This window comes from Ischnura elegans, chromosome 12 (assembly GCF_921293095.1).
Source record: "Ischnura elegans chromosome 12, ioIscEleg1.1, whole genome shotgun sequence".
Taxonomy (NCBI): domain Eukaryota; kingdom Metazoa; phylum Arthropoda; class Insecta; order Odonata; family Coenagrionidae; genus Ischnura; species Ischnura elegans.
In genome coordinates, this window is record NC_060257.1 from 1,005,824 (window position 1) to 1,022,449 (window position 16,626).

A 16,626-nucleotide genomic window follows, 5' to 3' on the forward strand; every position below is an offset into this window, starting at 1 on the left:
TTGTGTTTTGCCCAAGATTGTTCATAGGCTGTTCATACTCTATTCACTTAATCTCCAACAAGCACTAAACAGTCTTCAAACTCACAGCGAACACGCTTAATTGTTACATAAATCACCAGAGTACTTTGGAGGTGCAGTGGGTAATGTATTATGCCTTGGGCCTGCACTCTAGGCCCTACGGTTAAATCTTGGGGCCAGACGTTTGATTGTGCTCACATACCATGGGATGCCTTTCTCATGTTAAAAACTTTGCAGAAGAGATTACGAGGTTCAAAGAATGAAATAGCGATTGTTATATCAAGAGCTAACTTATTTGCTGATAAATGTCCAACTCTCAAACTACTACCTCGCATAGCCATTGGGCAGTTTGTTAACTGTCATTGATATTTTAAAGTGATATTTGACTACCTTTTCACATCGTGCAGTTCCACTTTTGTGCCTCAAACCATTCTTCTAAATGCTAAATGATAAATAAGGCTACAATTATCTATAAAAGAAATGTAAATTTGGAGAAAAGTACATAAGAGTTAATTATCATGTGATATTACCACCTCCAGGTTCTTTGCAATCAAGACCTGGTTCATGGAGCGGCACAACTTCACCTACGGCTCCTCAAAGAATGACTTGTATGTTGTGGGCCACTACACGCAAATGGTGTGGGCATCAACGCACAAGGTGGGCTGTGGCTTTGCGCGCTGCCCGTCTGCCCCACTGCACATTCCTGGGAAATCTGCGCGGCTGAGACGACATGGAGGCAGACTGCAGGCCATGTCATTGCCATCACTGGCCACCAGGAAGACCTACTACTCCTACATTTGCAACTACTGCCCTATGTAATTGCATTTAGTTTAATTTAATTGCATAAATAGAGAGAAACATATTCTTATCCTGACCTCAGCCATTCACATACGCCATTGCATTTGGTTGACTTTAAAATCTATGTTTCTACATTGAATAAATGAGCTGAAATATGGTGGAGTGTAACATAGAGTTAGCGGAACATGGTAGAGAATGGTGTCATTTGTAATGGATGTTAACTAAACGACTTAACGAAATCCTCCAGCCAGCATCCCTCCTCATAGATCCTATATGCTAGCTCGAAAAACCTTTTTTTACTATTCCTCCTAAGATGCTAACACGAGACATTGTCCACGCCAACTATTTTCCTAGCCTCACAAAGGTCTCTCTCTATTTTATCATCTAAGATCCCTGGTCCAAGATTATCCTCCTCCACTGCATTTTCCTGCTCTAAAGTCAATCTCTCCAGTTCCTTTCATCATACAGATCCTCCACGTATTTCTCCCATCTACTCAGCTCCTCTTCTCGCTCGGTTAGCATCCTTCCGTCTTTAGCATTGCTATTTGATGTACCTTGCCCTCTTTTGCCGCTGAAGGGAGACAACCTTGGTGCACAATGCATTTACCTCTCCTTCCTTCTGAAAGTTTTCCATATCGTAACACTCTCTTGTCTTCCAAACCTCCCTTGCCCTCATAGTTTTGCACCGAATCATTTCAAATTTACTTGTCTATGCATTCTTTTCACCTGCGCTGTGTCCATATTCTTCCACTTCCTCCTCTCTTCCATTTCCGGTATCATGGTCTCCATTAACTACAACTTCTTTATCCTTCTACTGTCAATGTAGCCAATTGACTTCTCCACCGCTCTGACCAGGGGCGCAGCTAGGAATTAAGGCTAAGGGGGGTTTCAGGCGCAACTAATACTGGGGTGCCTGGGGGTGTGGTATTCCCACTAGGGTAATCAGTAGGTGCGGAGGCCCTCTGCCAGAAAAAAAATTTAAGATAAATGGTTCAAAATGTTTAGTTTTATGGCCTTCTGAGGGATATTTTATTAATCCTCCCACTATTTTATAAGCAATATTAATCCAATAAGTAAAATAGATTTGACTAAAAATTTCTCTGAGCTCTGGGGGGGGGGGGGTTTATCCCCTAAAACTCTCAATTCTGCACCACTGGTTCCGACTATTCCCGTTTTAATATTATCCCACCCATCCTCCACAGTCTGTATATATCCAATCTCCTAGATACTACTTTCCACCAGTTCCTTATGTTCATTCCTCATAGTCCCCTTCAGACCTTCTACATTCCATTTCCCTGCCTTCCTATTACTCATAAGTCTTTTGAATCTTACGTTACATTTCCTGAGCACTAGGTTGTGGTCTGAAACCACATCCGCTGCAGGAAAGCTGCGCAAGTTTTTCACACTATTCCTGAGCCTCTGTCTCACATTATGTAGTCTATGTGATATCTCCCCACATCCCCTGGATTTTTTCATATGTACCTTTGCCCTTTATGCTGATTGAGCCACATGTTTGTGATGAATATTTTTTTCCCTCAAAATTCTGCTGTTTTCTCTCGCCTGTCATTCCTCTTTCCAAGTGCAAAATCTCCTATTTCTCCTATTTCGTATCCATCTCTCCCAACCGCTAATGAGGTGTTCCAGTCCCCAATCACTGCTAGATTTTTCTTACCCGGGGTTTCTCTGATTAGGTATTTCCTCGAGCTGTTCGTACACCTCATCTACTTCTTCCTCCTAAATATCTACCACCAGAATCCTCCTGCCAAACTGGTATACCTTCCACATGCCTACCTTCTTCCCGTTTAATACTAAAGCTACCCCACACTGAATTTTCTCCTCGCCACTAATATAAACCTATTCCCATCACTCCAGTAGTCTCCATCATCCTTCTACCTCACTTTGCATAATTCCCAGATATTTATCATCCCCTTATCCATTTCCCTTTTGATATTTTCTAGCTTTCCTGCCCTCATCTTTGTCCACACATTCCACATCCCTACATTTATTTCTGCCTTCTTTGCAATTTAATCATGCTTATGGAAAATTTAGTGGAACGCTCAAATAATTTATTTACTCAAAAGCATTGCATCAAAATTAATAATCAAAGTTCCGACATTATGCTCATATTTTACAGAAATATTTGGTCTGAGCATCTATGGCCCTCGTACGAGTGGACTTTTTCACCCAACCCATGGAACTTCCCCGTAATACAACTAAGTTTCCAATACATCAACCCCAAAACTATGGTTAACGCTTCTAGCCATAAATTATGGTGAATTAGGTACACTGAATCTTCCTTCTATAATAGGTAACAGTGAATTACCAACGTAGCACAAAATATCTTCTAAATGTCTATGGAATATTAAATACGTCTTTTGCTAATATCTAGAAAACATCTTGTCATAACTAGAAGACATCTTTTAGATATGTTTTAGATATCTGAATATCTGCTTTGACTACCATATCTACAAGATATCTTGAGCAGATACCTTCTAAACATTCATATTCATATTCAAATATCTGGGAATTTTCAGAATAAATTACTGGATCATAATGCATTTCGGTACAACAAGAGTTTATTTTTCAACTGACAGCCAACCAGCGGAGTAGGAGGTGAGGGCATGGTGTCTCCAGAGGATTCTTCTTGAATAGTGGTAACTTTCTGGCTTTTGCTTTTTTCTAAAAGGGGCGTCCTCTTCCATTTCCAAATTTGAGGTTTCCCAAGCTGCATACAATTTCCTTTTAGCGTCACAAAGGAGTCTGCAACATTATCAATAAATGCTGATTCAGTTTTTTTCAGTATAGGTCTTCAACCGTTTAATAATTCAACCATTTAATTTAATCTTCAGTGGGCCTGTGGAAGCCAACTGGAACATGGGCGAAATATTGTCCAGTAAAATGGATAAATATGGAAGGAATGTAGCTTGGAATATTGTCGGATTGGAGCCCGTAAGAATCACTGCATACTGTCATAATCTCCATGGAAGCATACTATTCATTAAGATAATATGATGTCATAACAAAATAATAATATTCGTCTATCACAGTTGATATTTATAAAATTAGTTTTGTTAAACATGTTTTGAAAACTTTTCAGTGAAAATAATGGTAATTTTAACAAAAAAATTATTTGAAAGTCCCCAAAAGGCTTTTGCAATCATGAAAAGTTTTTATGGCCCCTATAAGCGTTAAACATGTTTTTCGTCAATAAACTGTAATATCTCCTGCAACAGCTTTCTCGAACACTAAGTGAGAGCTATATTTGGCACCACCGCTTATGGAGTCCTGGACACGTCCATGGTTACAAGAAAATTACACGATATTAAAATTAAATTTTTATACTTCCGCAGTTATATCTTCTGTTTACAGAACTCAAATAGGAGTGATAGAAGTGACAATATAGCCTTCTCAAGTGGAGTCCTACTTAACTTGGCACAGGGAATATGCTGGCAGTCTCGAGTGAGCTCACTTTCAGACTGCCTCTGCCGACAATATTCCAAGCTACATTCCGACTACACCCGGAGAATACTCCACTTCCATTCTATTAAGACATATTTTGCATCCCAGGTGGGAGGGCAGCGGGGGATCAGACGAAAGTGTTTTCCAGAAAAGGGGGGAGGGGGACTGCTGCGGAGTGGTGTTTAGGGGGAAACAATGGTGCCATCTTAACTCCTCTCATCTTCCTCTTCACTCGCAATAGCGACAGGGCCTTGGTCGTTATCAGCAAGGTTCTCACACTCTCTCTCAGTGGCTTCCCCTCCACTCTCCCTTTCCTCGTAGATGGCGCATCTCGTGGTGTATGCTCGTCGCTAAGGGAAGGGGAATTAGGCATTGACCAGTCCACCCCTTCCGATTAGGAAGGAAACAAATCCTCTCCTCTGATGCAGTTCCTGGAAAACGAGGAGAAACCCCAGAGGGGAGGAGAATCTTTCTCAGTTCCTTAACCCTCTCGTTACTGACGACAAAAATTTAAGGCTGGATGTTTCTTGACCCTGGAGATGAAATTCAGAAATTTTAAAATCCGAAAGTCAGAGATTTTTCTACGCAGGCGAACAAATGCTTTAAATATTCATCTCCTAGCTATTTATAGCTCCTCTACTAGCTCCCCCTTTTATGATGGTTGCCGGTGCATGAAGTCTTAGTTTTGGGACCCAACACAGTGGGACTTATGCCTTACCATGAAAATCCGCAATCAGGTACCCGGACCCCTCATCTTGTATCACTCCTATTTCTGGTAAGGGTCATACAATTGATCATTCAGTCAGTTTGCAAAATAAACATTGCTCCTTTCTCAAAAAATAAAATTAACTAAGAATTAAATTCTTTGTCTTTTGAGCAGCGTTTACAATTACTTGAAGAAATTCTGCCAAAAATAGTAACTTGTATCTCGAATTCAGTAAAAGTATGGAAATGTTGATTCATTAAATCCGTTGATATTGAAGGTAAAGCTTTGTTCAAAATTTGAAAATTATCAGAAAAAATGAGGAATTCAATTTGCAGTCTGCAGTTTACGTTCAAACAACAGTTATCCATGTAGCTAATTCATATAAACATATCATACAATGACCAATAGTGTTAAAAACTTGCTCAGCTTCCCAGCAGCAGATGCGGATTCAGACCACAACCTAGTACTTATGGAACGCAATATAAGATTCAAAAGACTTATGAAAGTTAGGAAGGCAAAGAAATGGAATGTAGGAGCCCTGAAGAGGAGTATAAGGAAAGAATATCAGCAACAAGTGGACATTAGTATACAGAAGATTGAAAGTACTAACAATAAGACTGTTGAGGAAAGATGGGATAATATTAAAACTGGAATAGTCAAAGCGGTGGAGAAGTCAATTGGTCACGTTGACAGTAGAAGGAAAAGAAGCCATGGATAACGGAGAACATGATAGGGAAATGGAGAAGAGGAAGTGGAAGAATGTGGACACAGAACAGGGCAAAAGAATGAATAGACAAATTAATAATCCATTACGGCGTGAAACTAAGAGAGCTAGGGAGGCTTGGTGGAAAGGACAGTGTGAGGAAATAGAAAAGTTTCAGAGGGAAGGAGAGGTCGAGGCGTTATATGGCAAAGTTAAGTCGTTATCGGGTGGCAAAACAGGGCAAACCATGCCTAAAATTAAGGCTAAAGATGAAACAATGCTAACTGAGGGAGAAGAGGTACAGAGTAGATGGAAGGAATACGAGGAGGATCTGTATGACGGAAGGAAAAGGCCGGAGAGATTGACTTTAGAAGATGAAAGTGAAGTGGAGGAAGATATTCTTGGGCCGGTGATATTAGATTCGGAAAGAGAGAGAGCACTTCGCGATATGAAGGCCAGGAAAATAGTAGGCATGGACAACATCCCGTGTGAGCTTCTGAAGAATCTAGGGAAGGAAGGTAAGAAAAGGTTTTGTGAACTAGTATGCGGAATCTATGAGAAGGGATGTTGGCCGGAGGATTTCGTGAAGACGGTTTTAATTCTGCTACTGAAAAAGAAGAGAGCTGTGGAATGCGGAGATTACAGGACTAATAGCTAAATATCACATGCGACGAAAGTGGTGCTAATGGTATTGAACAGACGAATGGAGGCGAGGGCAAACGAGTATTCGGGCGAAGATCTGTTTGGTTTCAGAAAAGAGAAGTCAACTCGTGATGCAATAGCGATAATGAGGTCCCTGGTGGAGAGGAACCTAGAATATGACCAGGACGCATATGCCTGTTCAGTGGATTTTGAAGAAGCGTTAGATAGCTTGAACTGGTTAGAGTTAATGGAAATCCTCAAGAGAATAAGTGTATATTGGAGGGATAGACGACTAATTTGTAATCTGTATATGGCCCAGACTGCGCAAGTGAGGGTAGTGGACGGAGAATCTGGGTGGGCAAGCATTGGCCGAGGTGTGAGGCAAGGCTGTCCTCTTTCTCCGCTGCTCTTTAAAGTGTACGCTGAAGAGATGGTAAGGGAAGTGTGGGATGAGTTAGAAGCTGGAATAAAAGTGGGAGGAATGATGTTCAAATCAGTGACATTCGCAGATGATCAGGCGCTGATTAGCCAGTCAGCGAGGGGGCTTCAGGCTCTAGTGGATGCGTTATACGAGCGTTGCGAGGAGTATGGGATGAGGATTAATCACAAGAAAACTTAGGTTATGCGGTTTTGTAAAGCATCATGAGCGAGGATTGTGAGACTTAAGATAAAAAAGGGTGGCGAAAAACTTGAGCTGGTTGAGCAGTTCAACTATTTAGGCAGTACGTTAGAGGAAAACGGATACAGTAGTATGAAATTATGAAGAATTGCATTAGCAAAGGAGGCGTTCATAAACAGGAAGGAGATTCTGAGAGGATCGTTATGTAAGAGTTTAAAGAAAAGGTCAGTGAAGTGTTTGATTTGGAGGTAAAGAGGTTTTACGAAGGATGACAGCTCCACATCAAAAGTAAACCCCCTTCTTATTCTTAAAGACACCCTCCAGTTCAGCCGTAAACTTAAGTGGAAATTCTTCTGGGAGAGCCATCCTCACTCCACCCAACATTCTTCCACCGTCCACAGTGCACTAATGAGAATTAAACCTTCTTCGCACAAACCCAAACCTCTCCCCTCCAAACATCGTATCGAAATTTTTCGTAATCTCCTCCTCTCAAAATTTTCGGACATCTCTATCATAAAAATGAGGGCTACAGGGATTGAGAGGAGATAGTAATGTGATGTCTTGGGCTGTTAATCCTTCCTGTGGTCCATATTCCTCAAGAAAAGTAAGAATCTTCTCTCGAAATTGGGGTTGGTAAGGTGAAGCAGCTGACAATTGCCTAAGTGCCTTGTTGTTATAATCGGCCGAGACGACCACCATAGACCCTTTGTCTGACAGAGTGATTATGATGTCTGGGTTGCGGATGAGGCACCTTAACTCCAACTTTTCTGTTTGCAAAAGGTTTTCCCTTGGTTTTGTTGATTTTATGAAAGACTTCAAGGGTAATTGGGCTCCATCTTTTCCGGTTTTATTACCCTACCAGCTTAGTGAAGAGTGTGATTTGGAGTGTAGCTCTCTACGGTGCGGAAACGTGGACACTGAGGAAAGAAGACGAGAGAAGATTGGAGGCATTCGAGATGTGGATATGGAGAAGAATGGAGAGGGTGAAATGGACGGAGAGGAAAAGGAACGACGAAGTGGTGGATATGGTTGGCGAGGAGAGGCAGCTTTTAGATGAGATACGGAGGAGACAGAAGGTATGGATGGAGTTAGTGCTTAGCGGTGAGGGGATGTTGAAAATGGTGTTGGAGGGTAGAATGTTGGGGAAACGAGGGAGGGGAAGGAAAAGAATAGGATTTTTAGATAGATTGAAAGAGAGCAGGCCTTACAGTGAATTAAAGAAGGCAGTGCTGGAAGGAAAGAGAGGCTCCCAGATCACTTCTCGCATACTCCATGGAAACCTACCTTAATCGCTAGAATACTATAATAATAATACCCTACCAGCGGCATTGGTTCGCGGTCATTGTATTAAAGGTGTATAAGAAAAACAATAAGGGTGAAACATTTATTGCTGAAAATGTCATTCTATGTACGTAACCGTGGCTGCATTAATGGTCTCTAGTTGTCTCGGTATGATTTGCGAAGGTAGTTAGGCTGTCTATGGGGTACCTCCTTGGTACAATAAATGGAGGTTTTATGAGATAAAGAGATTCACTACAAAGTGGTTTGCCTATAAATTTACATGTAAATCTGACAGGACCATAGGAATGGTATGAAATATGGAGGTTTAAGATGTAAAGAGGTTCACTACATAGAGGTTTTACTGTATCTCTATTAAACCACAGCCCTCACCCTGCAACCGTGCAAGGTGCAAAACTTTTCGCATCCTCATTACCAAACCCCTTCCTCATCAATTCCTTGCCTTCCCTCTCCCCTCACTGTCTGACATTTCTTGAGCGACAAAAAACATTGTATATTTACTGCTGTGCCAGAAACGCCCCACTTTTTACATCAGCCTATTCACCACTCCCCTGTGCATCTGAATGAATGGGCATCGCTCCTCTTGCAATAGTGTTTCCTCTCTTTCTGCCTCCCTTCCAGTCACCATACACACTTCCTCCCATAACGCTCTATTTGACGAGTGTTGCAAGGTATGAATACATATTGGGCTTTCCGTGCGTTTTCTGGACCAGGAATAATCCGCGCCCACTAGAACACAACCAATCCCCGTCAACCGTTTTTCCTCCCTCCATCTTTACCCTCTGCTTTGCACCCTTCCTTCTACCCTCACTTTTCCTCCTCTTCTCACTTGAGAAAGATGGGATGCATCCCATCAAAAATTCGACAGAAATAACTATTCCCTGTATGTTCCCTCCTTTTATTTTTCTTTTTTTCCTCTATTACTAAGTGTTTCTATAGGCCCACCCAGGGGCAAGAAGAATTTTAAAATTTTTTTTATTAATATGAAATTAAATCATCGAGGCTGCATAACACAAAAAAGAAAACGAACTTAATGATAACCAAATTAAAATTTTTGTCTAACTTTTAGAATCTGGGGGGGGGGTGCCCCCACGTCCTGCAGTCTCATTGACACTCTGTAGTTTAAAAAAATAAACTCAAACCCATAATTTCATTTCCATAAAAGAATTTGGTATAAGGAAGGGAAAGAGAAGTTATGACGAAACAAAATATTCCACATTTGGTCCATCTTTCAACTTCCTATGAGGTAATACCAAATTTTATTTACATATTAGCATTGCTCGGGTAGGCCTACACATTTCAGAGGAATTCCAGGAAAATGAAAACTTGAATTTGATTTTAATCATAAAACGTCCATGGCTCAAAATGACCCACCACTTTGTCCTCATCTTAATTTTTCCAATTGTAAGTTACAACCATTATTCATTGTATTGACTGAGTATTCTAATTAAAATGAATTTTGCCATTGCAGTGGGAATTTTGTCGAGCGTCTGGGGAGGCCATACAAGAAGGGCGAGCCCTGCTCAGGCTGCCCCGACCACTGTCGCAACAATAAGCTCTGCACCAACTCGTGCCCTGTAGCCGACCTCTGGATCAACTGCGGCGACCTCAACAGCACATGGCACAACTGGCTGTGTAACCATGGCGACTCTGCCGAGGGGCAAGAGCGACAGAAGTCATGCAAAGCGACATGCACGTGTGGGGGACGCATCATCTGAGGCATTGCATCACGCACCTGCAGTGCAATGATTGGAGTGTGAGCCTGCCCCCTAGCACTGATCTAATCCTGGACTGGAGCCATTCACAAAACAATGAAATGGAGGCCAGACACTGGGGAAGCAGCAATGCCAGCAGCAACACCACGCACTTTGGCCTTAGCATATAAATGTGAGAGATTGGTAGGGAAACCTCTAGTACAACGGTCTGTGGCTTGCTGTATAGCTGTGTCACCCGGTTGCACCTTAATGGTAAGAAATGATACATTTATGCACAGGTGTGGAAGACGGCATGAAGAACTGTGACTGCTGCAGCGGACTGAGACAAATGACGATGAATATGGGCTGTGCTGCTGTTACATTTAACCTCTGACTGAAAGCTAAGCAATGCAAAGCACCCTTGCATGCTAAGACATGCAGTCAAATGGACAGGATGGTCACTCAAAAACCTCGCAGTTAGGCTGGTAAAATCAAGTTCAGAGAGTCAGAGGAAAAGGGCCACTTCCAAATTCCTAAAGGACAGAAGCAGTACTCTGCTCTGCTTGTTAGCCAGCAATTATCACTGCAGCTTTCATGATGTATGCCTTAGGTTACATAGTTGCAATACTTGCACATGTAAATAATCCAAAATTCAGATATTTTTGAAGTTGCAGGGAATAAATACCAAGATGAATTCTTATGCTGATGTATGTACTCCATTACAAGTGTTTACTTTTGTTAGTGGAAATGAGTAAGATTTTCATTTTCTATTTTTTGTGTATGATAAGATATAATTTCATGATCAAATATACAAAGGCTAACTGCCATTTGGAAATGAAGGTTATAATGCTGAATAAGCATGATATGCTCTTTGGTTATCAGACCTTGATTTTTGGCTTTCAAGTAAAGATGAATGAAATTCTTGTTTGAACTTCTTTTAAATTACCTTCTCACTCCAAGAAATTAAAATAAATACTGACTAGATAAAAACTTCTCACAGCCAGAAGTTGATGCAGTGAATTAAAACAAAAAATTAATGATATCATCAGCACAAAATCAAAATATGATCATTCAAAACAATATTCCATCCAAATTCCATCAAAATTGTAAAATCCTCTAGTGTGCCACTGTCATTTTCACAGATTCCTTCATGATGTATGACTTGTACTGTCTATTTCAACAGGCAGTGAGCAATTCAATGATAGACTTTAATAGCCATGATGCCACAAGCCAAAAGGCAATTATTTCCCAGAAAGATTTTAAATCAATGATCAAGATTATTAATCAATAATGATGGCCTACGTGAATGTATATAAAACTATGTAAATATATTATAAATGTTATTTTTTATTATAATAGGTCTCTCATGCCTGTATAGTTAGACTAACACAAATTGATGCAGGATATCTATTGTCTTCAAACACTACCTATCTATGTACTTAGTTTTTCGAAAACGCTTTGGCACTTTTGATTTGTGGATTGAAAAACACTCAAGATCAACTTTCAAGCTTAACTCAATGAGAAAACTCTATTTTCAACTTTAAAATATTTTGAATCAATTACAAGATTTGATAATTAGTCTAAGCTCCAAATGACACACATATTGGATTAAATTCACAAATATATGGAAGTGAGGTGAATTTATCACAATATTCATTTCTTACCTGGTAATCCTGAAAACAGCCTGAAATTGTATTGTGATGAAAAAATAAAAATAAAATGTATTTTTGGTTTTCCTTTGAAAACTTACCTTGATAACTTATAGTCTGTATACCGTAGGGTGGCGCATGGGCCCTTCAGCTACCTGAGCCACACTATGGTATACAGACAATAGACAACCTTACAAAAATCATAAATCACATCATAGGAAGGAGGGTATGGTAGTTCTTAAGCCATACAATGCTTAAAAATGGGAGGCACCCATTGTTACAAATTGGGAGGTTGATGGGGATAAAGGTTGATCTGGTTGGTTGGCCAAAGGGGGTTGAGGGTTGGTATAGGAAGGAAGGTATGGTTGTACCTGAGTGATAAAATGTCAGAGAGTGGGATAGGAGGCAGATTCGGAGGAAGGATAGCAACTGCAGGTGGTGGGGGGTTGAGTGAAGGGGAATGGGATAGAAAAGTACACCATTGATCACGATTTAAAATTTCTATGGACTCCATAGGGCATCCAGCTAACGTAGGTATCTTCCTTTCCAAATGGAGGGAGGATCTCAGGTTCAAAAACACTGACATGATTGTCTTCAAACAAATGTTTCGTGAACAACAATGACCGATTGTTATTTTTTAAACATGATCTATGTTTTAAATTTCCTCCCCGTTTGTCCTAGATACCCTTTTTCTGAACTGACGGTGGCTGACTTTGAGCGTGCTCGCAACCCACCCACTTTTCTAGGCAATCACAGAAGAGCGACAGGATAAAGTGTGTAGGAGCCCGCAGTCTCTCTCCGAACTCCGTGCAGTGCAGATCGCTCTCCAGCTAGCAGTGTTGCCAAATCGGATCGCTCAGCGTTCGTCCGAGAATCTTCTGCCGCAACCCGAAAGTGCCGTTAAACCCAAGGCTGGCAACGCCCGGCGCACCGCTCGGTCGGCCGGATGGAGGGGAGCGGAGGAGAAAAGGGAGGGGGATGGAGGGGAACGGAGAGGTGGAAGGGGCAGCGCTTCTGATTGGCTACTTGCTATTTTCCACCCAGCCGCCATCAGTTCCCTAGTAGCAATTGATATCTATACAATATCCATACAATATCTATAATATCCAACTATAATATCCAAAGGATATCCAATTTTCATCCAACAATATTGCTTAGATATCCACATAATATCCGAAGTTGCCGCCAAATGCCATCCATATAATATCCAACTTGGATATTACCTAATATCTAATTTTCATCCAATAATATTGTATGAATATTGGGGCATACAGGGGGTCTTGCCTCCCTGATGAATTCCTCCTATTGTTGCAATCAATATTCAACCATACAAATTGTGCATATAGGTAATTGCTCTACCTAATTTTGAAAGTCTAAATTCTTTACAGCGAGTGTGTAATGCATTTTCAAGAGGGAGATTGAAAATATATATTTAACTATCTCACTGGAAAGAATTTGACTGGAAATGCTGAGGAAAGTAATTATATGCACATATTCAAATGGGAAATTCACAAGAAATTAAGTAATGAACCCATTCAAGAGAATACCCACACAGCACATCGTTGCCAGAGGACGTCCGCTGCGCGTCCGTCGCGTCCTCTCAGTGTCCGCGGATTTTCAGGACAGCCAGAGGACATCCGCCGGCTGTCCTGGCCATCCGTCCGCACACTGTCCTATCTTGGATGTCCAGCGGACGTCCAGCTAGTGTCCCATTATGCAGGGTTTCGGAGTTTTGGTTTCCTCACTCACCTCCTCAAGGAGGAACTCCGAGAGAAAGTCTCGAGATCCTCCTCCGAGTAGGGAGTGTAGGAGAAGGGAGAAAGAAAAAAACTCTCTCTCGTTTCTGAAGCCAGAATACTTCCTCCCGATCGAGGAAGAGGAAATTTTTCGTGGAGGAAGAGTTATTTTGAGGATTATTTTAGGTAACCAAGTGTAATCCTCTTGTTGGAGTGTGGACTCTGGGAGGAAATTATAAACTATTTAACGAAAAAAAAAATTTGACATTTTTACCGCTTCTATAGTTTAAGAACAACAAATGTACGCTATTTTTAAGTTTTACATTGTTTATAACAATTAATTAAGTTTAAACAAAGTTAGCAACAATTTAAGTAACATTTACGAGCGTTAAAAATTTCTACATGCCTTACGGGTTAAACAACAACAATTGAACGAACTTATGACTCTCTACATTATTTATAACAATTTTTAAAGTTTTAACAAATTTAGCAACAATTTTAGCAATTTTCAAAAAATTAAAAATTTCCGCATGTTGTACGGTTGAGAAGCGTTGGATGAACAATAAACCCGTACTCTTTCATGATTATAAAAATTACTTAAATTTAGCAACTTTTACAAAAATTAACAACAGGAATAATGGAATTTATCGATTTTTACTGAAATTTTATATTATGTACCAATGTCCTGCCGACGTCGCGTAGCCGTCTCGGGGACATTCCATTCCTGCAGGTTAAATGAACTCTTTCAACTTATTGATTAATTAATATTTACTCTCTAGGGATTAAAAAATCTCAGAGGCGATTGATTGGAAAGTATTTTAATGAAACATAACGCTTTAAATTCATTTTAATTTTTAATGGTAAGAATTCTCCTAAAATTATCACGGCATCGATGGCCTCATTCCCAGATTAGACATTGTAATTGTCCAATTTAAGGATAGGCAATAGAAGGTAAGTACTGCCGTACCTTTACTTTATATTGAAATTCTAGATTTTTTGGTGGCGAACGAATTTTGAATCTACCGCTACTCCGCGATACAGATTCTCCACATTCCTCCGTTCCTCCTTTCCAACAGAGGAACCGGAATGGAACACCGGAGACAGCATGGTGGTTTGGCGGTTACAAAGATGCAGCTACATGTATTCCAAGTAAGTTTGATGTGACATCCAAATAATTTTTTCTTGGCGTTCACTGTCGGCAGTATAGTGTTTCCGCATGCTCCTTATATTTCTTATAACTCAGCCTGTAACATCTCGAGGAAAAATATGGCTCTGCTTGGAACAACATGACCGTCTCGGTAAAACCGTTACTTGGCAACTAAAGGTAGCGTCTTTTTCCGTTGTTCATGGTGAAATTTTCGCTTTTGTTCCTTGTTTACATGATATAATTTAAAGTGGAAGTTCTTGTACTATAGTCTCTGTACGCGAGAACGTATAGGAAATAATGTAAGTGCTAGCGTATAAAATAGAACCTGTTGTTTTGATAACGTAGGCTACGGCTGAATTTGTTGTCCGAACGGTCCGTTTGGTTCCGTTCCTAAATCAAATCAAGTAGGGTTCTTGGCAATAAATATAACTAGGAATTGACCCACATCTCGTGATATTAAAATATATATATATAACTAGGAATTGTACTTACGTGTAACCGGGGGATTTTGCAACACGCATATATGATTAATAGGTTTCACGTAAATTATTAATTCTTTGAAATCGGAGTACACCGTGTGATTTCTTTTGATATGTATATTCACGCACGCATCGAAAAAGAACATTAATGTTATGATAGGATGTTAGAGCGTAGGTTTCCGCGGCGATGGTTTGATCTCTGCATTTCTCCAGGGTTTTCTTCCGCGTCAGATTGTTGGTTGACAACAGTTTCGCTGGCTATCCTGCCAGCGTCTTCAGGTCGAAGGGTTATGATAGGATATGGCGATTAAGGTTATGATAGGATAACCACCAATGTTTAGCCTTTTTACAAAAAGTTTTTATACTCTTTATCTGTTTGATGGAACTAGGTTAATAATTAAAAATTTTAGGTCCTAAATAAATAAATGATCTATTATGTCAGTAAAGATAAGGCTTAGGGATTAAAAAATTACAATGCCGACGTAACTTTTATAGCGTTTAATATATTTTTTCTGCCCAACTTTGCTAACCTACTAAATTATAAACTAATTTAACTACAAACTAAGTAACTGTGCTATTAGTCATCCATGCATTTAATTTAGTGGAAACAATAGGACGACTGTAAGAAACTTGGGATGAATCTAAACAAGGTCTAATTATAAGTGATATATTGTGTAAACAAACCTTACGGCTATGTTACATGGTTCATTTATTTGCTCAAACTGCTGCATGAAATCTTATACCCAGAAAATAGAACTTGTGCATCTTTTCGTACAGCCATCGGTACACATTTTGGTGTAGAGTATCGTGAACCTGATATATTTACCTGGAGGCATTTACTGACTATAGCTTTCATGTAGTGGAGTTGAATAAAAATACCTTATCTGTATTTTATTTAGTTCCTATTTCTATTTATAAGTTTGTATGTCTCTCTTCTTATAATTGTCTGTATACTTATTTGTCTTCATTCTTTACAGATGTTGCTCTGAACCAGGACGATACAGCCACCAATTCTAGTGTGGAAGTTACAGTGAAGAGTTGGCTGGAACATGCTAAAGCAAGGCATGAGAGAGAGGTGTAAGTATTCGTTTGATTATTATATAGGTTTGGGCAAGGAGGAATAATTTTGGTCTGGATACTTTTTTCGCAAGTTGCTCCTGTTAAGGGAGCTCATATAAAGTAAATTTAAATAATTATTGAACATCTTGTAATACAAGGTTCACCCTTCCATGCTAAAGGTAGAGAAAATAGTATTGTTATGTATTATTTTCAGATGCAGATTCCACTACCAAGTAATTCAAACATTTGAAAACAATTTTTGTTCTGCATATGGGAGGTATAATTACCAAAAACATGGTTGAAAAGGATCTCATGCTCTATAAAAGTTCGATGTATAACACCTGTAGAACTTAAGAATGGGATAACTTATTCAACAGGGATGGTAGTTGCACAGTACTACAGAAGCTACTATTTTCTAGTAGCTCTAGCTAACTAAGATGTTTTGAAGTAGGTGTTGTTGTAGGAGCTATAGAAATTTCAGTAGCTCACAGCAGGCTTTAGCTGCTATTCACCTGTTATGTCTCTGTCGAAATGTGAATATTGCCAGTGAGCTAGGTTTTCACTTTTGCCTCGATACCAGACTACATTAGAAGATCTATTTTAATTATTAAGATTGGA

The 16,626-nt window shown here is 39.9% G+C and overlaps 1 protein-coding gene across 2 annotated transcripts in view; it reads left to right on the forward strand.

Annotated features, from left to right (window-relative positions):
* The window catches only part of LOC124168833 (cysteine-rich secretory protein 2-like), a 246,204-nt gene extending 234,542 nt beyond the window's left edge, over positions 1 to 11,662 (forward strand). For both annotated transcript variants that reach the window (XM_046547168.1, XM_046547167.1), the window contains exons 5-6: positions 558 to 833; positions 9,716 to 11,662. In XM_046547168.1, the coding sequence (XP_046403124.1) occupies positions 558 to 833; positions 9,716 to 9,962 (523 nt within the window). In that variant the 3' untranslated portion in view covers positions 9,963 to 11,662. The remainder of the gene's footprint in view (positions 1 to 557; positions 834 to 9,715) is intronic.
* The last annotated feature ends 4,964 nt before the right edge of the window (positions 11,663 to 16,626 follow it).